Consider the following 22408-nt stretch of genomic DNA (forward strand, 5'->3'; position numbering starts at 1 on the left):
CCGCCCGTCCCGGGGCGGGGTCAGGTGCAGGCGGCGGGCCGGCTCCCGGGCGTGGGGTGCGGGTGCGGTGCCCATGCGCTTCGGAAAGGGCAGCTCGGAGAGCCGAATGCTCCGAAGCGGAGGAAAGCCTTCCTCCGGGTGTTGGGGGGTTTTGTTTGTTTTTAGCCGAAAAGCTGTTTGGACAAAAGTCGTCTTTCAGAAGTGCCAGGCAGCATGGATCGCCTCCTTTATGTCTGGAGGGGGCTGGCGTGTAAGATGTGGTTAAAATTCAAGAAAGGATTTGCGAATATTCATTGAAATTTCCCTTAAAAATAATAAGGAACAGATTTAGGATTGTGTAGGAAACACTTTGAGAAGAGGAGCAGCGTGGGTTAATGCTTTTAGTTAATTTTGTTTCTTAGTTAGGGTATCTGTAATGCCGGTGGTTAGCTGGGAAGGGAGGAATCCTACTGGGAATTAAATAATCTATTACTGCAAGGAAGCAAAAACTGATCATAGATTTTCCTTAATTCTGTATAATAAAGGAAAAGCAAGTGTAGGCAGCGGTCCTGACAGCGTGTTTTTAATGGCAGTGTGCTCCAGGTTCTTTACCTCAGGAGCCAGACTGAGGTGGGGCTGAGCTCAGGTTTGCAGCTGAAGGAATGATTCCTGCCTCATCCTTACGTGCTTGGGAAGAACACTGATATATGGAGGTGCACGGAGCCATCAGGTTCAGGGAGGTCCAGGTCCTCGCCATCACACTCACCAATAAACAGATGGACAGAGACTTGTTGCTGTTCTTCAGTTTGGAAAGCATCAGGCAAGGCTTCAAAAGCCCAGGGATCAGATTTCAGACGCAAGCTTGGAAAGTTGTCTCTATCACTGAGAGGTAGCTCAGTTTCAGACCCTCCTTCCAGAGGAAGAGTGGCTGAAATTGCTGTGCTCATCTGTAAGTGAAGAATCAGTACTATCGGTAAGGTTTGTAAGCAACAGTTTTCCCAGATGACGTTAGAAAGGAATTGTCCTTCTAATGGAATATAGAAAATGAGCTCATCTTCATCAGCCCCAAAATAAGTCTTCCTACATCTTCTGAGCACAGCATGAGTTTCACAGTTACAGAAAGTGCAACTGAGCAATGAAACAAACAACCTGATAGCTTGAGTATCACACCTTCCATTAAGCAAAAATCTTTTACTATTCATCTGTCAGTAGGAGATGAGCTATTTTGAGGAAGTGGGTGAAAATACCCTTGCAAGTGGCATTTCTGAAGGTTTTATTTTCTTATTCTGAGTAAGATATCCATCTGTGCAGATGTGTACTGCACTGAGAAGGCTGAAATAGCATTGGGCAATTTGCAGGGACTAACTTTAACTCTCAAAAAGAATCCCTCTTCCTCTTTCCTAATTCCAGTCTCATCTTCATTTACACTGAACACACTAAATCATAGCAATCAATTCCTGTTGCCTCTGGAGAAATCAATTCATTTTGATGCCTTCCAAACCTGGCTCTGTATTGCATTTACATAGAAGTAGTAGCTAACAAGGCAAAACATCAGTCTCAGGCCACTGATGGCAGTACAGTGAGTTACTTAAATTTGTATAAATCCTAAGCAAGGTTTACATTAATTTAATCTTTTACATTAATTTAAACCCAGATTTTTAAACTTATCTTGATAAGTGCACTGAGGACTTTAAAAATTATGTAGCTAATTTTAATAAGAAACATATGAGCAAGTCTGAACCATGCTTGTGTTTGCATTTTTGTGTAGTACAGCTGCTTCTTTATAAGGCTTTTGGCTTAGTATCACTATCATATTTTAGTTTTAAGAATCTGGCACATAAAGAAGAATCTGTGGCCTTCAAAGGTCGATCATTAGGTTGATTTAAAGCTGTCTCATCAACAGATCTCAAAATTCAGTCATTAAGACAGGGATGGCAGTGTGGAGGACCATTTCTGAAAGATTTCTTTGGGGAATTGATTCTTCCTTTTATCAGCAGGATGATAGACAGTCTTGCATAGCGAGGTCTGCAGTTAGTGCAAAAGTTCCTGGGTTGGTAAATAATAAATGGTTCGTCTTGTCATGGCAGGGTAATCTGTATTACCTGGTTAAATGTTTTCAGTCCAAAGCACCAAATTTGTGCTTTAATACTGTAAAATGCAAGCTCGTACACTGGGGAGCACAATAGTACAAGCCATGCCAATATGATGGAAGATTGTCCTGTAAAACTGTGACTTTGGAATGGATGTAAGGGTCGAATAATTGCTTCAAGATGAACTACCAATGCAGACTGTGCCTCAAAGCCTGATAGGAAATGGTTCAATCTTCTTGATTGTTTCCTTGAGCAAGCCTTTTTGAAAGCCTTCCTTGCCTTGATGACCAGCTGAGAATGCACTTCTGGAAGGCTGATCTGTGTTTCATCACTGTGAGACCATGAGCTCTTTGGTCAAGGCCTCTTCCACAGATCCCAGTTTGCAAAACACTGCACAAGTTCATTGTAAGAAGAATATGATTCAGACACTGTTTGTCAGATACTAGGTTAACAATCAAATATTTATAGCTTAAACTGAAAAAAACAGCAGACAAGTCCTAAACAGCAACCAGGTTCAAAAAGGATCTGTCTCCTGTCTGTGAAATCTGAGTCTGCTTTTTCCACAACTACTTTTCCTCCCTAATGCCATTAAGAATGATGTGATGTCAACACAGGAGAATAAGCTACACCTTGCCATGTTTGGCTACAGGTCATGGTCATGTGTTCTAGATGCCAGAAGTCCATGCATGTGGATCCTCTGAGAGTGAACCACAGAAAAATAGTCCACAGGGGCAAGTGCTCACCCGTGTGAACCCAATTACATGACTAAGCCCTATCTTCTCTTACTGTAGCAGAAGAGAATGAGACTGTGGTCTGTCAATAGAATTTTAAATGTGCTTATACTTACAATCCAAAGAAGACCCAAAAAATTCCTTCTGTTTGTAATTTTCTTTCAAAAAATGCTTAGAGATCTGGATGGTAAGAACTGCTAACCTAGATTTTGTTGAAAAAACTACGTTTTCTACTTTAAAAGGTAGGGTAAAACTGTATTACATTCATAGGGACAGATTTTCAAAAGCAAGAATATTGATCTGCAGGCTCTGAAGCCTGCAGACAGTCCAGTGAATCTCCTTGGCCATCCTGATGAGGATGCAGATGTGTGTGTGTGTTTCATACATGCATGGACTCAGTGTCCAGACAATCGTGCAAGACACTCCTTGCTGGCATTGCATGTTGTCACTTCAGCTGTGAGAACATCACAATGTAAATAAATTAATTTTATGTCTCTCTGAACTGCTCTCAGTGAGCTGTTTCAGTCAATTGATCACCATTCTTGGATTTTGGACTTAATCCTCCACCCATTCCCCAGTGTGTTGTCTAAGGCTGGACTCTAAATGCTGCTTGGCATCAGAACATATTCCTCTGGTGTACACACCCGAGAAAATACATTACTTGAATGCGATGGTCACGTTCCTTGTGTGTGTAACAGCCAGTCACAAGTGAGGTGAGGATCAGGCAGCTGCTGCAAGTCCTGAACATGCAGGGGGATCTGCCAGCTTGTTTAAATCAAGGTTCAAATGCCAGAAAGCAATGGAGGTGGATGACACTGTCAAGCTGCCTCACAGATGTTTGGCTTTCTACACCACCTCTTCTATTCCCCTTCTACCAGAGACCTCTGATCATCCCCTCTACTGAGCATCCCAAAGCAGTCCCTACACCTGCACTTCTGAATGCCCATAGGAATATATCAACTGCCTTGGCTTTTGGAAATTATATTATGGAAATTATTATGGCTTGAGAGAAGGACTGGTGAGGGAATCCTTGCAGTTCTTTCACTAATTTGCATTGACCACTAAACTGTCAAGCAACAGTTCCCTTGCTTCCAAGGCCTGATTTCATTCCAGTTTAAAAAAAATTAAGTATTGAAGCAATTAATATTAAAATGTCACTTCTGATAACTACATATAACACCTGAAAAGTCATTGTGTTCTGCAGCATTTGCATATTCAAAAATTCTGAAAGTTCTTGGTCCAAAAGGCATTGAATGCAACCTCTATGTTTTCTGGTAGTACAGGAGGAGGTTGTCAGATCTTCCTTCAAGGCATGTTGAGTGTAAGGCTGAAACCTGCAGAGCTGTGGAATGTTCCAGAAATCCAGCTACCCATGGATTTTGCTGTAGTTTAAGTGGTGATGTCTAAGTTATGCTGCCCCGAACCTTCCAGAGAAGTCCTGCATTACTCTGGGCCTTAAAGTGTCATAATCCATCATCTCACACAGCAGAGCCACAAATGTTTCAAGTTTGTCTCACTGAACCCATGTAAAAAATTTCAGATTAACAAGTCATCCAGTCCCTTTCCTAGCCCCTGAAAAGCCTGTCCTTTACTATCCTCAGAACCCCTGTTTTGGAGCAGAACTCCCCTAGTAATAGATCGCTAGGGAATTCTGAAAAACCACTGAATGACTCACTGGTTGTAGGTGTGTGTTTGCAGTTCCACGGCTGCTGCAAACCTCTCGAGCTTAGGACTGTTGCTCATTATTTGTCTTTCTTTTACATGGTCCACGGGAGCATGGCTCTACTATGAATATTCTGCTCTTTCACTCCAGTGCCTCGACTACAGCAGCGGAGCCCTGACTGGGGACCTCTGTGAAGACCTGTGCGTGGCACAGAAGCTGGTGTACAAACACTGCCTTTACTATGATAGAGGTAAGAAGGTCATTCAGGCTGATTGGAGAGGCCAGCCCATCATACTGAAATCCAAAAAAGAGATCTTTTCCAGCTACCAGCACCTCAGTATGCTAGAGGAGGTGGAAACACAGGATATCCCTGAAACAGAGCTTCTGCTTATGGTAGCTTTGGAGGTCAAAAATGCCCTGGGGCTAGAACTGTCTAACAATACCATGGGGCCCCTGTGGACAAGGAAGAAGGGACCACGTTGGAAAGCACAGGTGGCCAGCATGTGGTCCTTGCTCCAGCAGGAAGAATATATCTACTTCAGTTTGCTGCAGGACCTCAGCAAACACGTGCTACGAATTATTGGCTCTTGTGGACACTTTTATGCTGTGGAGTATCTCACAGCTGGACATGCCTGGCACAAAACTCTTTTTCCCTTGGAAAATGTGATCAGCCCCTCCCTTACTGGACAGAGAAGCAGGGTGAGAGCCATCACTGATATTGCACTCAGCTTTCTGGACATGGTGCAGCATTTTGATAATGATTTCTCTCACCGATTTCACCTGTGTGACATCAAACCAGAAAACTTCGCTATCAGGCACGATCTCACGGTAAGTTAGGTGTTTGGGGTGGTGTTCCAGGAATTTGAGATCAAATTCTAGTCTGAAGACAACCATGTAAAAATGACACTCCCCTCCTTGTACAGCTTCTGGCTAAGTTTTTGCAAAGCCAGTGAATTTACAAGCATCAGGGGAGATTCCCTACTGCTTTTCCTCTTTGTAATGTGTACAGCCACATTTTTGGAGCACTAAATCCTCCTGCTTCTTTTGAAAACTTCTTGCTCACTTCTGTTTTGTTTCACTTCTTCAAAGGCATTGGTGCAAGGTCCCTCGGATGTGGTGAGGCATGCCTCCTTGAGGCAAGGGGATCTCAAAAGCTCTAAATGAAGCTGTAATTTGAGTCATATTTCTGGTAGTGATGCTGAAAGGAAAAAACTGTATGAATTTAAAAGCTCAGGCTGAATTCGTGGTCTGACACAAGGGTAACTCCCCACGTCCAAACACGCACATTTGTGCTTCAGTGTTCAGCTTATCTGTCTGGAAACTATGCAAGGACAGCGACATGAAACTCCCTGCTACTGTCACTCTTTGACTTTTCATTGTGCAGCTGTAACTCAGACCTGAATAGCTATGCATATTTTCTGAGTAGTGGTGCAGCTCACATTCATTCTGTGGACAGAAATTCCTCTGGTTTTGGTTGGAATTTTGTCTACAGATTGGGGGCACCATGCAGTAAGTGTTTGAACTAGGGTCCCAGTTTGCAGTGTCGTCAGTGGAGTTTCTGCACTCTGAGTGAATATAAAGCATTTCCAGGAACTTTAATACTGTTTTTAGTACTCACTGAGTGTTAGTGTAACACTTGTATCTTCAGAGTACTAGACAAACATTGCCTAAACATACAGTCATTAAGAGCAATTAGAGTGTTTCCCTTCACCCTTCCCTCCCTTCTACTGTTTATTCAGGTGCAATACAGCAGCTGAAGAGGGAATGGGTGAGGAGCTACAGCAAGAAACTAAAGAAAGCTGTACCACTATTTAGGCAAAGCAGGAATTCCTCAATGCCCATCTTCCTCAGTTACTCAGGGCTGTGGCTGCCTGTGGCTGCCTGTGGCTGAGCACACGCCAGAGCATCTGTTTTACAACCTACTTACACAAAAACATTAAATTTAGGGAAAGGGGATGAATACCGGATGTGTCTTCTCTTATGAGTCCTTTCAGTGAGGCTTGCTTTGCCAGGATCTTCCAGTGACCAACCAGTTCCAGAATGGGAACACGGCAAGGCAGCCTCTTTTTTGTCCCTTATGTTTGTTTTAAGCAATTTTTTCACTTGCTGGTTTCTTGTATAGGAGAGAAAAAACCTTGTAATAGTACCACTATTCCTCATTTGAGTAATGAGACTTCTAATGCCCAAAGAAATGTGCCTGGAATGCAATAGTTTTACTTTGAGGATTATTTTCATGTGGTGGGGATAAGTCTCCAGCCTTCACATGCTCTCCTGCAGCACAGAGAGGAGCTGTCTGCTAGATCATCCAGAAGAATTTTAAGCTGCCATGGAGCCACATAAGGTACGCAGTCAGAAGGAGGTTTGGGTGAATGCACAGTGCTCTGGGAGAGAGCTTCCTCTTTCACCAGTACTTCAGAGAAAACTGGAAAGATTACAGCACCTTAAACATGATTTTAAATCAGGTCATGAGCCAATTTGGGTCCTTCCTGTATTTTCTTAGGTACTTTTTTCATCAACAATGATCGCAGCAAACCCCACCAAAATGTAGCTGTTTATAGGCAGAGTATCACCCAGGTATATCTTTACAGAGTCTAGCTGGAAGCCCACACACTTTCGTAAAAGATGAATTTCAGTGAAGCCACTGAACGCTTTGGCAGCCACATATTTGGGAACCGGGCTGATTTTCCTAGTGGAGCAATGGATCAGATTGTCAAATGTGCTCAGTTCTGGCAAAGACCCCGCCTGGGAGGTGATGCAGTGATGCTGGGACTGGGGAAACCCTGCACTGCTTTCACTGTCTCTTCTCCAAAGAACTGAGCAGCAAAGTCACAGAAAGCTTAAGGAAGTGAAGAAAAACAACAACAACAACAAAAGATTTGCCTGCCCAAATGTGAAATTCCTTAGGCTACATCATCATTATAAAGCTCTCCAAAAAGCTTAAAAACACTTATGTTTTTAAGATATGCCTCATCTCTGTAAGATTTTTCCCTATGGAAAAAGGAGTAGTAAAAAATGAAGATTAGACCATGTTCTTTATTTTGCCTGTGGAAGGTTTATTTGGCCTTCTACCAAACCAGACATCATTAGTTCCTGGGGTTGATCCAGTTGCTATTCCAGTCAGACAGTTCATCTTCTCCTGTTACTTGGGAGGTTGAATCTTAAAAATAAAACTACCATTTGAGCCCAAGTAACTCTGCTTTGCCCAGGTCCCAGACATTTTCTCCTACGAGAATGTGTGTCAGATGCTGCAGGGGAACATCCCTGATCCTGACTGCCAAGTGTGAAATGCAGCTGGCTGCACATCCACGACGCTGGAGAGAGGTCGCCTTCCCTGTGGTCACCCACAGCTTGGCTCACGTCAGGCAGCTGCCATCCCCTTACTGGATTCCTTTCTTTCCCTCTTTATTGCTGTGATTTCTTTAATGAAGCATTCATGGCTGGAGTGGCACTGGCAGAAACTGAGACTACAGCCCTTCGCTTCCAGAGAGGTCTCACCCTCAGCACAGGCAGCAGTTCTGCAAACACTTTGTGCTGCGTACACACTGCTCTGAGAGCCTCATGTCAGGGGGAGGAAAGTGACTGACCCCTTTCACTCATGTTTTTTCTGCTGTGACCAACTTCTGGCTGGACTCTGTTACAGGACATATTTCTAGACCGTAAGAACAAGAACTGTGCACAATAAATGTGTCAAATGTGTCAAAGAAGACTGGACAAAGCCAGACCCAGCTTTCAGCAAAGTCAGGGATCTCCTTCTACAGCTGAACAGACTCAAACCCACTGAATGCAAGGACAGGTTTGCAGGAGCTGTACCAGGTGCAGCTATCTCCTTTCCACAGTGGCAAAGTCAGGGGTTTCGTTTGAATGCAGAGCTGTAAATGATACTGTCTGGCCATGGGTAATTGTGCACCATCTTGCACAATTAAGAGATTGAGGTGCCATCTAAATATGCTTCACCAGCAAGTGAATCAGTCTTCAGATTGGGTAGTTCCATTTTAAAGCAAATCAATCCAATTGACCCCAGGGATGCATTTTGTTCACAAGCAATTTTTCCATTCCCGGTGTCATAAGCATTGGTTGTTTTTGTTTAAAAAGTGGTGTTTATAAGGCTAGTGTGGCTCAGTTAAGTGAAATAAAGCCCTTGTGATCCTGCCAGCAGATGCTCTCAGCTCAGCATTTCCAAAAGCAAGCAGCAAAGAATGCCTGCTCAGCCCTGTCCCAGAGGCTGTGCCGTGCCAGATCTGATGGGATGTTTTGATTCACAGGTGGTGGCCATTGATGTGGATATGGCCTTTTTTGAACCCAAAATGAGGGACATCCTGGAACAGAACTGCACGGGAGATGAAGACTGTAATTTCTTTGATTGCTTTTCAAAATGCAATCTGAAAATCAGAAAATGTGGAGCACAGAGAGCCAATAACAACTTGCAAGTGAGTAGACACAGCTGTTTTATGAATCCATTCCTTTTAAAATCACACTGACTATAAAATCCATGGTATGTATGAGGAGACTGTGAGATGAAGACAGTCAGGTTTTCAAATGTGTCCACGTAAGTGCCAGTCCTGTTCAGAAGTCTTGTCTTGGGGCACACAAACAGATCTTTATATTCACTATATATAGTGCTTATTTGCCATGGTTTTTGTAGGTGTTAGCCCAGTGCCTCAGACAGGAGAGCAGAGTAAGTAGGGGTAGGGGATTAGCACTTCTGTCTCCACAGATGGTAATGTCGCATCCTTGAGTTGTACCTCAAATCCTGTGTTCATTTCTGGGCCCCTCACTTCAACAAAGACATTGAGGTGCTGGAACATGTCCAGAGAAGGGCAACAGAACTGCTGAAGGGTCTGGAGCACGTCTTGTAAGGAGTGGCTGAAGGTGCTGGAGATATTTAGCCTGGAGAAAAGGAGGCTCAGGGACATCTTATTGCTCTCTACAACTACCTGAAAGGAGGTTGCAGTGAGATGGGTGTTGGCCTCTTTCCCCAAGTAACAAGCGGTAGGGCAAGACAAAATGACACCAAGTTGCATCAGGGAGGGTTTAGGTTGAACATGAGGAAAAATTTCTGAAAGGGTGGTCAAGCATTGGAACAGACTGCCCAGGGAAGTGGTGGAATCACCGTTCTTGTAAATGTTCAAAAAGCTTGTAGATGTTGCACCTGGGAACATGGTTTAGTGATGGACTTGGCAGTGCTGCACTGACACTTGGACTCAATGATTTTCGAAGTCTTTCTCAACCTTAGTGATTCTATGATTCTGTGAAAGTTGGGCGGCTGCCCGAGTGTAAGCAGGGGTTGTGATTCTCCACTGTACAGATGTAGTGTGTGGGTGCAGTGGGAAGGGGTGTCCATGGGGTTCTTGGCCCTGGGATAAGGTGTCTTACAGATCACCCAGCTTGTGTTGGTGGCACTAGTGCAACAGAGAGGCTGGGGGTGTGTAGCTTGTTGACCTTTTACCTGTTCCTCCCACCCTGCCACCCTTGTTACGCAGAATCACGGAATTGTTTCTGTTGGAAAAGGCCTTTAAGATCACCAAGTCCAACCATTAACCCAGCACTGCCAAGTCCACCTCTAGATCACGTCTCTAGTGCCACATCTACACATCTTTTAAATATCTCCAGGGATGGTGACTCATCTAATTCCCTGGGCAGCTTGTTCCAATGCTTGACAACCATTCTGGCAAAGAAATTTTTCCTAGTATCCAATATAACCTTCCCTGGCACAACTTGAGGCCATTTCCCCTTGTATCACTTGTCACTTGAGAGTAGAGGCAGACCCTTACCTGACTACAACTTCCTTTCAGGTACTTGAAGAGGACAATAAGGTTCTCCCTAAGCATCCTCTTCCCCAGACTAAACAACCCCAGCTCCTCCAGCCACTCATAAGATCTCTGAGCCTGAGAAGAAGGGTCATCCCATAGCTAGAGTGTAGCCTTTGTGGATGCTCCTTTTCTATACCTCCCTCTTCGAATAGCTGAAGGCATTTTGGATTCAGGTGACGTTTTGCTACAGTCCCAGGGAAGCAGCAGGGCATTAGTAGCTTCTGGAACACAACAATCTGCTCTTCTTCCTTTCCGCAGGTAATTTGTGACAAAATATTCCGTCGCTGGTTTTCCCCAAGTCTCAGAGGACCACTGGTTTCCCTGCCCCTGCAGCTGCAGCTGCAGCAAGCCGTGCAGGAGTGTGCTCAGCCAGGGCACACAGGTGCCACCGGGCACCAGAGGACTTTGAAATCTCTCTCCGAGTTGTACCGCCTGCTTCGGGTCACTCAGCGAGAACTGCAAGGGGCAGAGTAGACACAAAAGGCAGAACTGCAAAGGCTACATCCCAGTCTCTCTGCCATCCCTCCTAACCTTGTACTTTTACAGCACAGAGATTGCTTTTCTGCTATGCAAATGAAGTTCATGGCTGCAGGTGCAGCAAGTCCTGTTAATATCCTGTCAAGTGTTAAATTGCTTTACATTACTTGGGTTCTGTTCTTGCTTATTTTCCTGAGCCAGTGCTACCCCTCTCCATCAGCATTCATCACATCCTTCTGAGCTGTAGTCACTGCTCAGATAGCATCTAAGTGTGATGCTCAGAGGATGCATTTACAGAAGAAAAGTGTAAGTGCAGCAAAACTCTATCAATAATTAAAATAATGGGTGGGTGGGTGTGAATAAGTACATGCATGGTGTTTGTTTTAGTTTCTCCATCATATGAGGGGTTTTTTTTACAGTAGAGACAGAGTGTTCTTTGTGAAAAAAAAAAGGGGATCTCAAGCAGGGAAATCTGCTGTCACACAAGCAAAGAGCTGCTTTTGTACAAAGCAGTCCTTTCTGATGTCCCTAAATGCATTTTCTCTGGGGCAGTGCGTTACCTGTGTCATTGCTAACTTTTTGGGGAGAAATTATATAAAAGCTCTTCGGACTTTTCTAGAGCACAATAATTATACCCTTGCTGAGTTCCCATGTGGGTACTCATATTCTGCAGTGAAGAAGTATGAATAATGCCACTGGATTTTCCCATGTGAACAAGCCCTCAGGCACTTGTACATCAGAGTACTTGATAAGAAGCACTCCTTTGCCAGAGAGCAAAATTGCCCAGGAATGTCAACAATCTGTCCTTTGCACAGAACAATATCCAGACCCAGAGTTTTCTTCCACAGTATTTTTTTAATGAACAAAAGGAAAATTTTTGTACAAATCCATTATCTTGCAGTCAGTTACATAAATAAAGATCTCTAGAGTAGCTTAAAATCATTAACTTTGCCTTTCAAATGTGCAGAGTTGTGGCTGGAAAAACTAGCATGGTTTCAGGAGACACTACACGTGCGTAGGCCCAATAAGGAGCAATGTCTCCATGATCTGGTTTGGTATGTGGACATCAAAAACCCCACAAACAGGAATCCCAGCAGCCTATGGAAGCCCTCAGCTTGGAAGAACTCAATGTTAAGACTGACAATACTGATTTATGGATGTGAGACATGTAACAACACTTAATCTGCTCCATCTTTATGTCCCTCTGGCTTATGGCAGCTGTGAAGCCTGTGAGCCCTAATTAGACATAAACTTTCCATTTCTGTAGTGGTTCCTTAAAGTAAAGCTAAAGACTGCCTCTGACTAGAAAAATGGGATCTGCTTAGGAGACTTTGACCCCTTAAAACCTAGCTCAAATTTACAGACTGGTGCTAGTGGGTTTTTATATATATTTCTTGCAATAAGCTACCATATTTTTAAAAATCACGCTAGCCCTCAAGAAACTGAGAGCAAGAACAAGGTTAGCTGCCTTGCCTGGGGCAGGACAAGCTGCTGCTAAGCTGGTGCACAAGCTTAGGAGCTCCTGCCTGGTAAAGCTGCTCTCAGTCCACTTTTCTCCTTTAACCAGGCAGGCAGATAAGGTTACAATACTTTAAGATCATCCTTTGCAAAAGCAGGAAGGCAAAGCAGAATAAGAACAAACATGGATTCCAGAATTAGCCCTGTTACAAAGTCATGAAATAGATGGAGAAAATCATTAAGGTTAGAATCAGATTGTGGTAAAGGAGTGGGGATAGGTAAAGCATCAGATAGAGAGAAGACAAGGAAAGAGAGATTAAGGAAAAATAGAAGAAAAAAAAAAGAAGTAAAAAATATGTCCCACTTTATGGAAACATGATTTATGATGTAAGATTCAACAAAGTCTCATTTAGTCTGAGGAAGAAGAGACTGAAGATAAACATGATAACTCTCTTCAAAAACAGAAAGGTTGCTAAAAAGAGAACAGGAGAGAACTTCCCTGTCCAGATTTCCTTGGTGGATATGCTTAAACTTACAGCTTAAACTGTAGCAAGGAATAAAACAGGTAAGACATTTGTTATAGGCTTTCTGATGGAAAGGAACAGTGAAGATATGGTACAGATCATCTGGGAAAGGCTCAGACTTCACAAATTGTGGTTTTTAACTACAGGCAAGAGTGAGAGCTTGTCAGGAGTTATGTACATGAAGTTACATCAACCATGCTGTGTTTTATCTCCAAGTCATGTGATTATGTTATCACCAGTTAGCATTTGTGGCTCCCTCACTTACCTTATCTATGCAAATCTGTCAGCTCCCCTGGGAAGGGATGGCATAGAGATCTCCGACTGTGCAAATGGTGCTACTGGTGTGATCCTGCACCACCTCCCTGCTGATGGCACTGATCTTTGCTAGGTCAGGAGGGACTCAATATTTATCCCAAATGCTGCTGGGGAACCTGAAGATCTTATATACCACAGTGCTCCTGTTTCCCTGGTCCCATTCTTTCCTCCTTCCCAAGCTCAGAGGGCACCTTCAGGGAGAAGCAGGTATCACACAGACCCTTGGCACTTTGCAGCAGTGTCATATTCCCCTTATGGCCCCCCACATAATTTTCAGGTTTGCATTTCAGACAGGAGAAATTTCTGCTGGTTGGGATATTCCACTTCAAAAACAGGTGGAAAAAACATAGTGAAATGAAAACTGGTGGCAGCCAAATGCTGGTGGAATGTGACTCTTCTCAGAAGATCCTTTTTCCTTGGCAGGATATAGGAAGGAAAGCTGCCTTTGACAGATTTCTCCAAACCCCTCAGGGCCTGGCTGCAGCCACCTCCACCTGGCAGGGACCTCCCTTCCCCACACCACACTTTCCCAGGACATTAGGTTTCACTTCTTTTCGGGATACAGAGAATAATCCCCAGAAACTTCTCAAGAGCAACATAAATGGGTTATTTGTCCTTGGCTGGGCTGTGAGATTGCATATCACTGATGCAGCCAGCTCCAGGCAGGCTTTGGTGTACACCTTCAAGGACACAAGAAGAATCTGACAGGCTCTGTGAACACAGGGCTTGATTCTTCACAGCCCCCTGTGTGCTTTGTAAAGTCACTAAATCCTGGGGAACAGGAGAGAAAGTCCTACCAGTGAAGCAAATGGAATACTGTAATTAATTAGCACAGGTACCAACGACCAAAACAGGAATAAAACAGTAGTTGTGCCTTTATGTCCCTTGGACAGAAATAAAAATGTAAGACACTGGTTTAGTTGACATTTACCTTAAGGAGGCAAGTGCAAACTGCTGTAATTTGGGCCTGTATGGCTTTACAATCACAATTTTGGTGAAAATATCTATTTTTTTGGATGGAAAAATCCATACAGCTGTTTGACAAGAAGAACCAGGCCTGATGCTCCTTTCTGACGAAACCCCTTTCATGCTGCCTTGGCAGCACTGCCCACTGAAACAGCCCTGGCATGAAGAGATACCCAGCTGGCCTGTGCTGCAGAGGGCAGGGCCAGGTCAGATGGGTGTTGAGTCCTGGGTGCTGCTGAACGCCGGCAGTGCTTGTTGCAGTATGTCATGCATTTTAAAAGCTTTTAAGCCAATTTTGAAAATGTCTAACATCCTTAGTTTTGTTACTTTCTAGCTGGAAAAAAAATGCAAGATATTTTGTCAGTTTTACTTAATTCAAACTGAAAAGGTTTGCGAAGGAAAGAGACAATAATTGAAATGAATCACAATTTCAAAACCAGTGTTTTGTCTGGCCTGGTATCTTCAGCATTTTTTGATGTTTACTTTTCATCCTGATTCAGATGAAAAATTTCATGAAAGCTCAAAATCTTTTGCAGAGAAGTTTTCATGAAGCCCCAGTGACCAGGCCCAGTGCAGAGGAAGTCCACACACCGGCTTTGAAGGCATCTTTGCTGCCCTCTGCATACTGGCTGTGCTGTTAACCGGGACTGCAATGCTTCCTGCTTGGTTCCTCTCTCTTTCCAGTGTCTCCGAAGCACATTCCTACTGACACCTCTCTTTGGTAGTTAGTGCACTGTAGCTTTGCAAAGATTCTTCCCACTGCTCATCCCTTCTGTGTAAAAGATGACTTACGTAAGTTCACTGATAGCATTTGGTTGCACTGGGAATGGCCGCGTTAGTCCAAGATGTCTGTTCCCATTCAGTTGATCTCAGCCCCATCCCTTTGCTCTGTCAGTCTGTTCCCATATCCTTTTTGCCCCATAAAAGTGGCATTACCTCCTGATTAATTTGTACCACTCTGCTGAATTAGTGCCTTAGTCAGCAACTTCTACCCCATATTTATGGCTCTCTGTGAAAGAGGAATGGCATTAAGTCATTGTTTATTCATTCTTTGCATCTCAGCAGCATGTGCTTCAGCTCTGCAATAATCCACTGTCTGTTCCACATTTTACAAGAGGTGAGTCCAGTTGGAGGTCTACTTCATCTTTAGGAAATCTTTAGGAAAGATAAATTCAACCCTGTGCTCAAGATTTTCACAGAACTACTTCTGATTTTCTCCAATTGGCATTTTATGCTCTGCAAAAAACATCTGCAAGCAATAGTCCTGCACTAGGATGATGTAAAACAGAGCAAAACTCCTTGCCCCAAAGGGTTTATGTGGTCCCCCTTGTGTTTTTAGGTTGACTTCATGGTAACTAGCCCAGAAAAGCAGGGCATTTTTATAGCCAGGGTTGTTCTTACAGATGCTACTACTCCCTAATATGAATTCCCAGATACCCTCTTCAATGAGAGCAGTCAGATACATTGCTGGAGGCAGCACTAGAGATAGCAAAAGATATTTGGGACTAGGAGAGAAGAGAGGGAAGGGTTTGCTTTTTTTTTTTTTGATTAGAAATTTTGACTGAAAAAAATGCTTTCTGAAGAATGGCATCGCATATTTGAAGAAGTTAAGGACTCCTCACTGATAATTTTTTTCCTTTGTCATAAAGTGTAGACCCAAGCTGCCCTATTTTTTTTGTGTAGATAAAAAAAGAAAAAAAAAGGTTGAAGAAGCCATGTACCAGGTTGCCTGTCTTTCAGCAGATCATATTGTCATATGTAATGGCCAGGCAGGTGATAAATGGCAGCTTTTAATGAGTTTCTGGCTCTAACATGGGAGCCTTGTAGTTGTAATGTCAGTTTATGCACCTGGACAGCCAACTGTAAAATAAATCCACAACCAGTATCAGTGGATTCAAACAACCAGATAAGCTATTTTGGCAGATGCCTTCTGAAGCCTAGTAAAGATGAAAAATGAAATCCCTCTGTCTGGGCTGACCTGTAGCGAGTCCACACAACAAGCCAAGTCACTCTGCAGGAGCCTCAGTCACTGCCACTTTCCTGGATCCTCAGTGAAATCAGGAGAAAGACTACTGGCCTTTCAGTAGCAAAAAAAAGGCAGCAACACCTTCCGAGGGAAAGAACGAGATGCTTGGAAGAATGAAAATCCAGGATAATTGAACTCAGAACCAAAGAGATAAGAGACTCCATACCAAAAAATCAGAGAATGCCAATGAATTGATTGGGGAAAAAATCCCAACATTTCCACTGTAGTTCTTTAAATAAAAAAGTACAATAGCACAGGGGATATAGCTCAGTCATCGCCAAAGCCATTTGTTGTATGCATCTAAGGATCTGTCAGATAGACTGTGAAGCTGTATAATGACATCTGCAGCCTAAAGGCTAGACAGAATAAAATCACATAGAAAAAGCTTTTAGAACTACTATTTACATAATTGCATAAAACTGCCCTAATTAGCAACAGCCAACATTGGCCAATAAGAGAAAAAGGAGTGTTTTTCTCACTAGAAGTGTTATTGTGTCTATAAATTGAAGTATAGCAAAATGCTGAAATCCCTGAAAGGCTACAATCCATAATCCTGTGGGTAAAGTTTTGATCCTGTAGCCTTGGGCCCCGGAGCAGCAGAGTAATTGCTGAGCTCCTTTAAACACCATGATTCTTGGTGCCTTCTGCAGTGCACACTTCTCCTGGAAACTGGAGGGGACTTTTCCTATGCTACAAAATGTGCCTAAGTGATGTTGGCAGCCAGAAGGATGTGCGTATGATCCAGTGCATAATCACTTCCACAAGCATCTGCTGCTAGTGCTTTCAAGATACATGTAATCCAAGCCAGAGACTATTGTGAATACCTCTCATTTTCCCTTGCTGGTTCCTTAGCAGTTAGTTTGCTTCTAGCTAGTTAGAAACAGAATCCCCCATCCTGTTTAAATTGGTTATAATCTCTCCAAGATTCATGCTACAGCAGGAAAAGAACAAACTGCCTTGAGTTCAGGATGGGTTCATTCTCTTAAAGGTACGACATACAAAGCTGCAGGAAAGAACAGAGGTCAGTTTTTATTTCTAAAGAGGAAGTTAAATGTAAGTAGCTGAAAAAATAGATATTTCAACCAATATCCCATGTACATGTATGAGCTAACATTCCTCTGTATTTGCATAATTCAAAGCCCTCTGCTTCTTTCAAGTTCAAAAGAAAATTAAAAAAGCACAATGTGTTTACTACTCCAAATTTCACAGGTATGATAATTAGTTCTTTCCCATTTCTATGTCAGAAATTTCAGGTTGTATCTTTGTCCCTAGGAAACTGATTTTTTCCATTATCCCAAGAAAGTGAAGAGCTGGGAAAAGTCAGCTTTATTTTTTTCTCTTATACAAGGGCTGTTAAGAATCATTCTAGTCTTGCAGGCAATTATCAATGGCTGAATATTTATTATATGAACTAGGGCCTATTTAATGGGATCAAATGTCCAACAATAGGTAAATAAATATCCAAGTAATTACTCCAGTGTTCAGAATTTCTTTTAATGTAACGATACTAGCATTTGTCTATCTGATTCTAGATTATATATGCACATATAAGTGCTTTGCCAAACAGATGTTCAGATGTGCATTTGCATGGATTCAGCCTACATCTGACTGTTGGAAAAACTGTGACCAGAGCATGGAGGAACACAAGCCAACCCTTGGAAAGTTATAACCATGGTCTTTCTTTTAGTCTTTGTATTCTATTGTTTGTGGAGTAAAGGCAGTGTACACACAGATAACTCAGGCATTCCATTGTTGAACTGTAACTTCATGTCACAAATGCTGAGTGGGTAGACCACAAATGCCTGGGGTTTTATTTTTCATATTATATTCTACATAAATTGAGGAAATGCAAGAGTAATTAGCAGCGTGAATGAGCATCACACAGTGTACAGAAATAATGAAAAGTTAACAGAATGCTTAATCAAGCTCTGCATTTTTACCCATTGATTTCACTGAGCTTTCTTAAGTAATTAAAGAGTTACATTTTTTGGATCAGATTCTAGTCTCCAGCTCTTAGAAAATATTGGATAAACAGTATTATATTAGCCAAAGCAATATCACTGAAGAGGCATTAGATAATGCAAGTATACTGCCTGAATTTCCACTGTCATTTCAATAGTTGTCTTTCAAAAGTGAAGAAATGAAGCCAAAAGCTGGACAGGACAGTGATAAGCTCCATGGAAAAGCCTGGAAATGGGCTCTGAAGGGACAGATCTTCAGTCCCACCTCATTCATTTTGCATTTGTTTCCCCCTGAATATGAAGTCACATGTGATACTGGCATGTTTTAAGGCTCAGGCTGGATTTACAACAGCATGATTTGCTGGCATTTTAGTGTGTGCTCTTGATTCATGTCAGCAGCAGAGCAGGGGCTCCTTGAATTTTAAATGGGCAGAGGTAGGAGTAACATGAGCAATAAACTCATTTAATAAAACTGAGAATACAGATGTTTAACCATAGCCCAGTGCTTGTTTCCTTTCCATAGCAGGAATCTCTGTGGAAAGACCGACACATGGCTGCACCCACTTGGACACAATCCAGGGATGCTCACCCACTCAGACACGTTCCAGGGATGTTCCTCAAGGACTGTGGCACAGCCTGCTGCTATCCCTCCATACACACTGGCTCACCAATGATGCCTGGCATGCTGGCGATGAGGCTGGGCTCTGAGCTCACCTCAGGCACCTCCTCTTGTCTCTAGGGCAGGTCAAGGAGCTTGGGGGTGCAGCTCAGGAGAGTTCTTCTCTCTTGTACCTGAAAAATGAGCAGATAGATCAGGCTGCCCTGCTGGCTGAAGGCTGAATCTTGGCCCCTCTCCTCTGACAGCACTGACCATTAGGCAATGAGTTACAAGTGTTCACTCTCCCAGTCCTTGAGCACAAGCTCACTGGGAAATAAAAATGACTTCTCTAATGGATCTCCATAGGGTACTAGAGGACGAGTCTTAACACCATTCCCAGTGCTGAAGTATCTCCTCCAGGAAAGTCCCTTTCATAGCTGGGGCCTGTCCCAGTCCCAGCACAATGGTGGGGAACTCACCTCACTGCCTGCCATCCTTCTCTTCTGGCTGCAGAAAAGAAGGAAATAACCTTTTCCATGATGAGACTGGCACTTCAGAGGAACACCACATTCATGCCAAGAAGGGCAGTGAAAAAACACAAAACAAATGTGGCACCATGGAAGTTCCTCGTCTATTAATATCACCCCATCCCACAGCCTTTACACAAACTTTGCTGAGAAAGACCTACTCTCATAATGTAGACTGATGCAAAAAAATTGTGGGGGTGTATTTAATACTATCTGCTTTTCCATGTGGAAAACTGAGAAGAATTGTTTGAAAAATCAGTACAAAATAAGGCAGTCTTTTTGTAAGTGTAAAGGAAGAGAAAGAATTTGGGCTCCATCCTTTTATATTATAGATGAAAAAGCACATCAAGGCTGCGTTTAATTTTTAGTCCAGGAGTTCACAAAGCTGTCAGCCAGGTCAGATGCCATCTCTGTAAGCAACAGGGCTTTAAATGCAGGCACACACACCTGTCTGGGCGTTTGGATAAAAGTCTGGTAGCTGGAGTGTGCAACTACACAGCTATAAATATTTAAACTGGCTGCTCTGACTGAGTGTTCTCAAGCTGCAAAGATGCTGGAAAGCAGAGCTGAAGCAGTGCCAAATCAATAGGTATGGGCTTTTAAAGGGTGCTTGTATGGATCTCTGCAGACACTTCTGGTACTATGAAGTGCTTGCTATTAAAAGCAGACAGTAACAGTGGCTTTTCATTAGAAGAAGCAAGCCCTACGAAAAACCTCACATCCTCTCTCTTGCATAGGAACAGGGAAGATTGTTATGAGAAGAGGCTGAGAGGAGTGGGCTTGTTTAGCTTTAAACAGTGACTCCTGTGTACAGCTAATGGAGGCATGTACAGGAGATGGAGCCAAACTCTCCTTGGAAGTGCACGATGGCAGGACAAGAGACAACAGGCACAAGGAAGAACACTCGGTACTAAGAAAAGGTTTTATGCAGTGAAAAGGGTCAAGCACTGGAACAGTGTTCCAAAAAGGTTGTAGAGTCTATGTCCTTGGAGATATTCAAGCTTGACAGTACCCTAAGAAATCCAGTCTAACTGGTCCACCTTTGAACAAGAGGTTGGACTAGGTGGCCTTTATGTCTCAGTGCCAGCATGGAGCCTTTCAAAAATGTGAACCACATTTTAAAAATCAGAGAACGATAATGGCCTTTTAAAACTATTATTACTCAAAATACCTAAATGTTTCTTTTAACTGTGGCTCTTATTCATGTGAAGCAGCCAAAAGCATGCATTTGATCTCCGTCTAACAGGTGGCCCATTCAGTTTGCAGGCATCTTCTACCCTCAGCTGATGCACAGGTATCACACTCTGGCCTAGCCAAAGCCAGCTCAGGCTAGCTGAGGAAGCTGAGGAAAGGGAAGAACAACCGTTTTGTGAATGCCAAGGAAAAGCAGAATTGCATTGCTAATAGGATGAATCCTCTGCAAAATTCTTGGATCCCAAAACAATCTCCATCTGAACTTCTAGGAAAATGTGATCATGGTTTAAATATTTTGGTATCTGTCTCAGGCCAAGTGGATAAGGGCCTCACTGTGCCAGGGGCTGGACAGGACCAGGGTAATAAACAATGCCTGAGTTTGCATTCATGTTTGTATCTCTCTAGCCCTTCAGAGCTGAGAGCTGATATCAATATAATCTATGTCCACTGCAAGACCTCAACATGAGAAAAAATCAGAAACATGCCAAATAGTTTGGTATATTTTTTTGTGCGACTTAAATTCTCCCTCCCAAACAGAAGCTCAGTACTGAGAAAAACACAGTCGTCCTTCTTTACCCCGGGCACAACTGCAAGTTTAAGAACAAAAAAAAGACCAGCCAAGCGCTGGAGATATAAAAATTTTAAAAAGCAGTTGTCACATTACTAGCAGAGAATTTTAAAATAAATTTTGTAGGAATATGAAAATAAATGTCTTTTAAGATGAATAAGACATGGCACAATTCTAAATAATGTATCACTATTGTTATAAGCTCGGATATTATTGCCCTTTTCTCCCAAAGAAGCAGTATATATTGCAGATACAAAAGGGTTTTGTGTTTAGTGTTGGTTTTTTTTAAAACATTATGCCAAGTTGCTGTTTTCAAACACATGTTGATGCTGGGAAGAAATGGGCATGTATCCATCTTGCCTTCAGGCCAAACCATTTAACCAGAACTGGGAATACTGACAAACTTTCTCAACCCTTCTCTCTCTCTCTCTCTCTCCAATGCAATTGTATAAAGCAGCCCTTTTCAGAGGTCTCTATGAAAATGACCACTATAAATATCACACTCTGTGCTTCTGTTTATCAAGTGGAAAATTATTTTTAACATACTTCTAGAGAAAGGTAACAGGTAATAGCTAATGTTCTCACGCCCATTTTAAAGGAGGATGTGTCAGTCTATAAATCAATAGCTGGCTCGAAGCCATTTGCTTCTGAATGGAAACCAACTATTTTTGCAGAGCTCTGCTCACAGCAGCTGAGCATCAATGCTTAGTAATGTGTAGCTATTAGGGAAAAACTGAGCATGACTACACAAATCATAGAGCCCCTGATGAAGATCTCTGCACATGGCTGCTTCTTCTAATCACCAGCAGAATTTAATGAGACACCTGCAGTTTATAAACATTCTTGTTCCAACATAAATTGCCCTGAGAGCACAAAGCCTTCTTTTAAAAAATATTCTTCAGTAACCCATAAACCACAAAGAGTTCATTGTCACTAATAACATACTCCTCATTAAGTTATAATGGTATGAAACAATAGTCCCTCATACATAGCAGATCTGAAGATTAAGTTGGAGGGTGTTAAGATCTCCTAATTAGTAGTTTTGTACTATTTAGGTTTTCATTAATAACACAGGGCTGGAGACCTTGAAATTGACCCCTTACAAGGCTGCAAAAACAGTAATTCTTCATAAATCTGACCCATATGAGGCAAGGGAGAGGACTGAATGCATCCCATGGCTCTCTAAGTAGGAACAAGCTCAGGCAGGTTGAGATTCCTCCTCTGCTTGAAGCTGCAAGGGCATTCAGCTGTGGCCACAGATGCTCCTGCCTTGCCTTCATCCTTCCACTGTAGTGAGAGGGCAGCTTGGACTGCCAAAAAACCATCAAGGCAGTTCATCAGAATGCCAGAAAGGATAAAGGTTAAGTATACCTTGTCATAATTTATCAGATCTGCAGAGAGGAGGCAATAACCCCCCTTGTTTTCTAATCACCAACGCATTCTTTGCTGCTTGGCGCAGGAAACAGAGAACGGTGTCTGCTGAAAGTGAGAACAAACCTGGCTCCTCTGAATCAGTGGGCT

General features: G+C 42.8%; 1 protein-coding gene across 1 annotated transcript in view; it reads left to right on the plus strand.

The window, feature by feature from the left end:
* FAM69C (family with sequence similarity 69 member C) overlaps positions 1 to 18497 on the plus strand; it is a 33331-nt gene extending 14834 nt beyond the window's left edge. Inside the window, exons 3-5 of the mRNA XM_017746127.1 lie at positions 4614 to 5291; positions 8726 to 8890; positions 10532 to 18497. Of these exons, the coding sequence (XP_017601616.1) occupies positions 4614 to 5291; positions 8726 to 8890; positions 10532 to 10747 (1059 nt within the window). The 3' untranslated portion in view covers positions 10748 to 18497. The remainder of the gene's footprint in view (positions 1 to 4613; positions 5292 to 8725; positions 8891 to 10531) is intronic.
* The last annotated feature ends 3911 nt before the right edge of the window (positions 18498 to 22408 follow it).

Source organism: Corvus brachyrhynchos, unplaced genomic scaffold (genome assembly GCF_000691975.1).
Source record: "Corvus brachyrhynchos isolate BGI_N302 unplaced genomic scaffold, ASM69197v1 scaffold409, whole genome shotgun sequence".
Lineage (NCBI taxonomy): Eukaryota > Metazoa > Chordata > Aves > Passeriformes > Corvidae > Corvus > Corvus brachyrhynchos.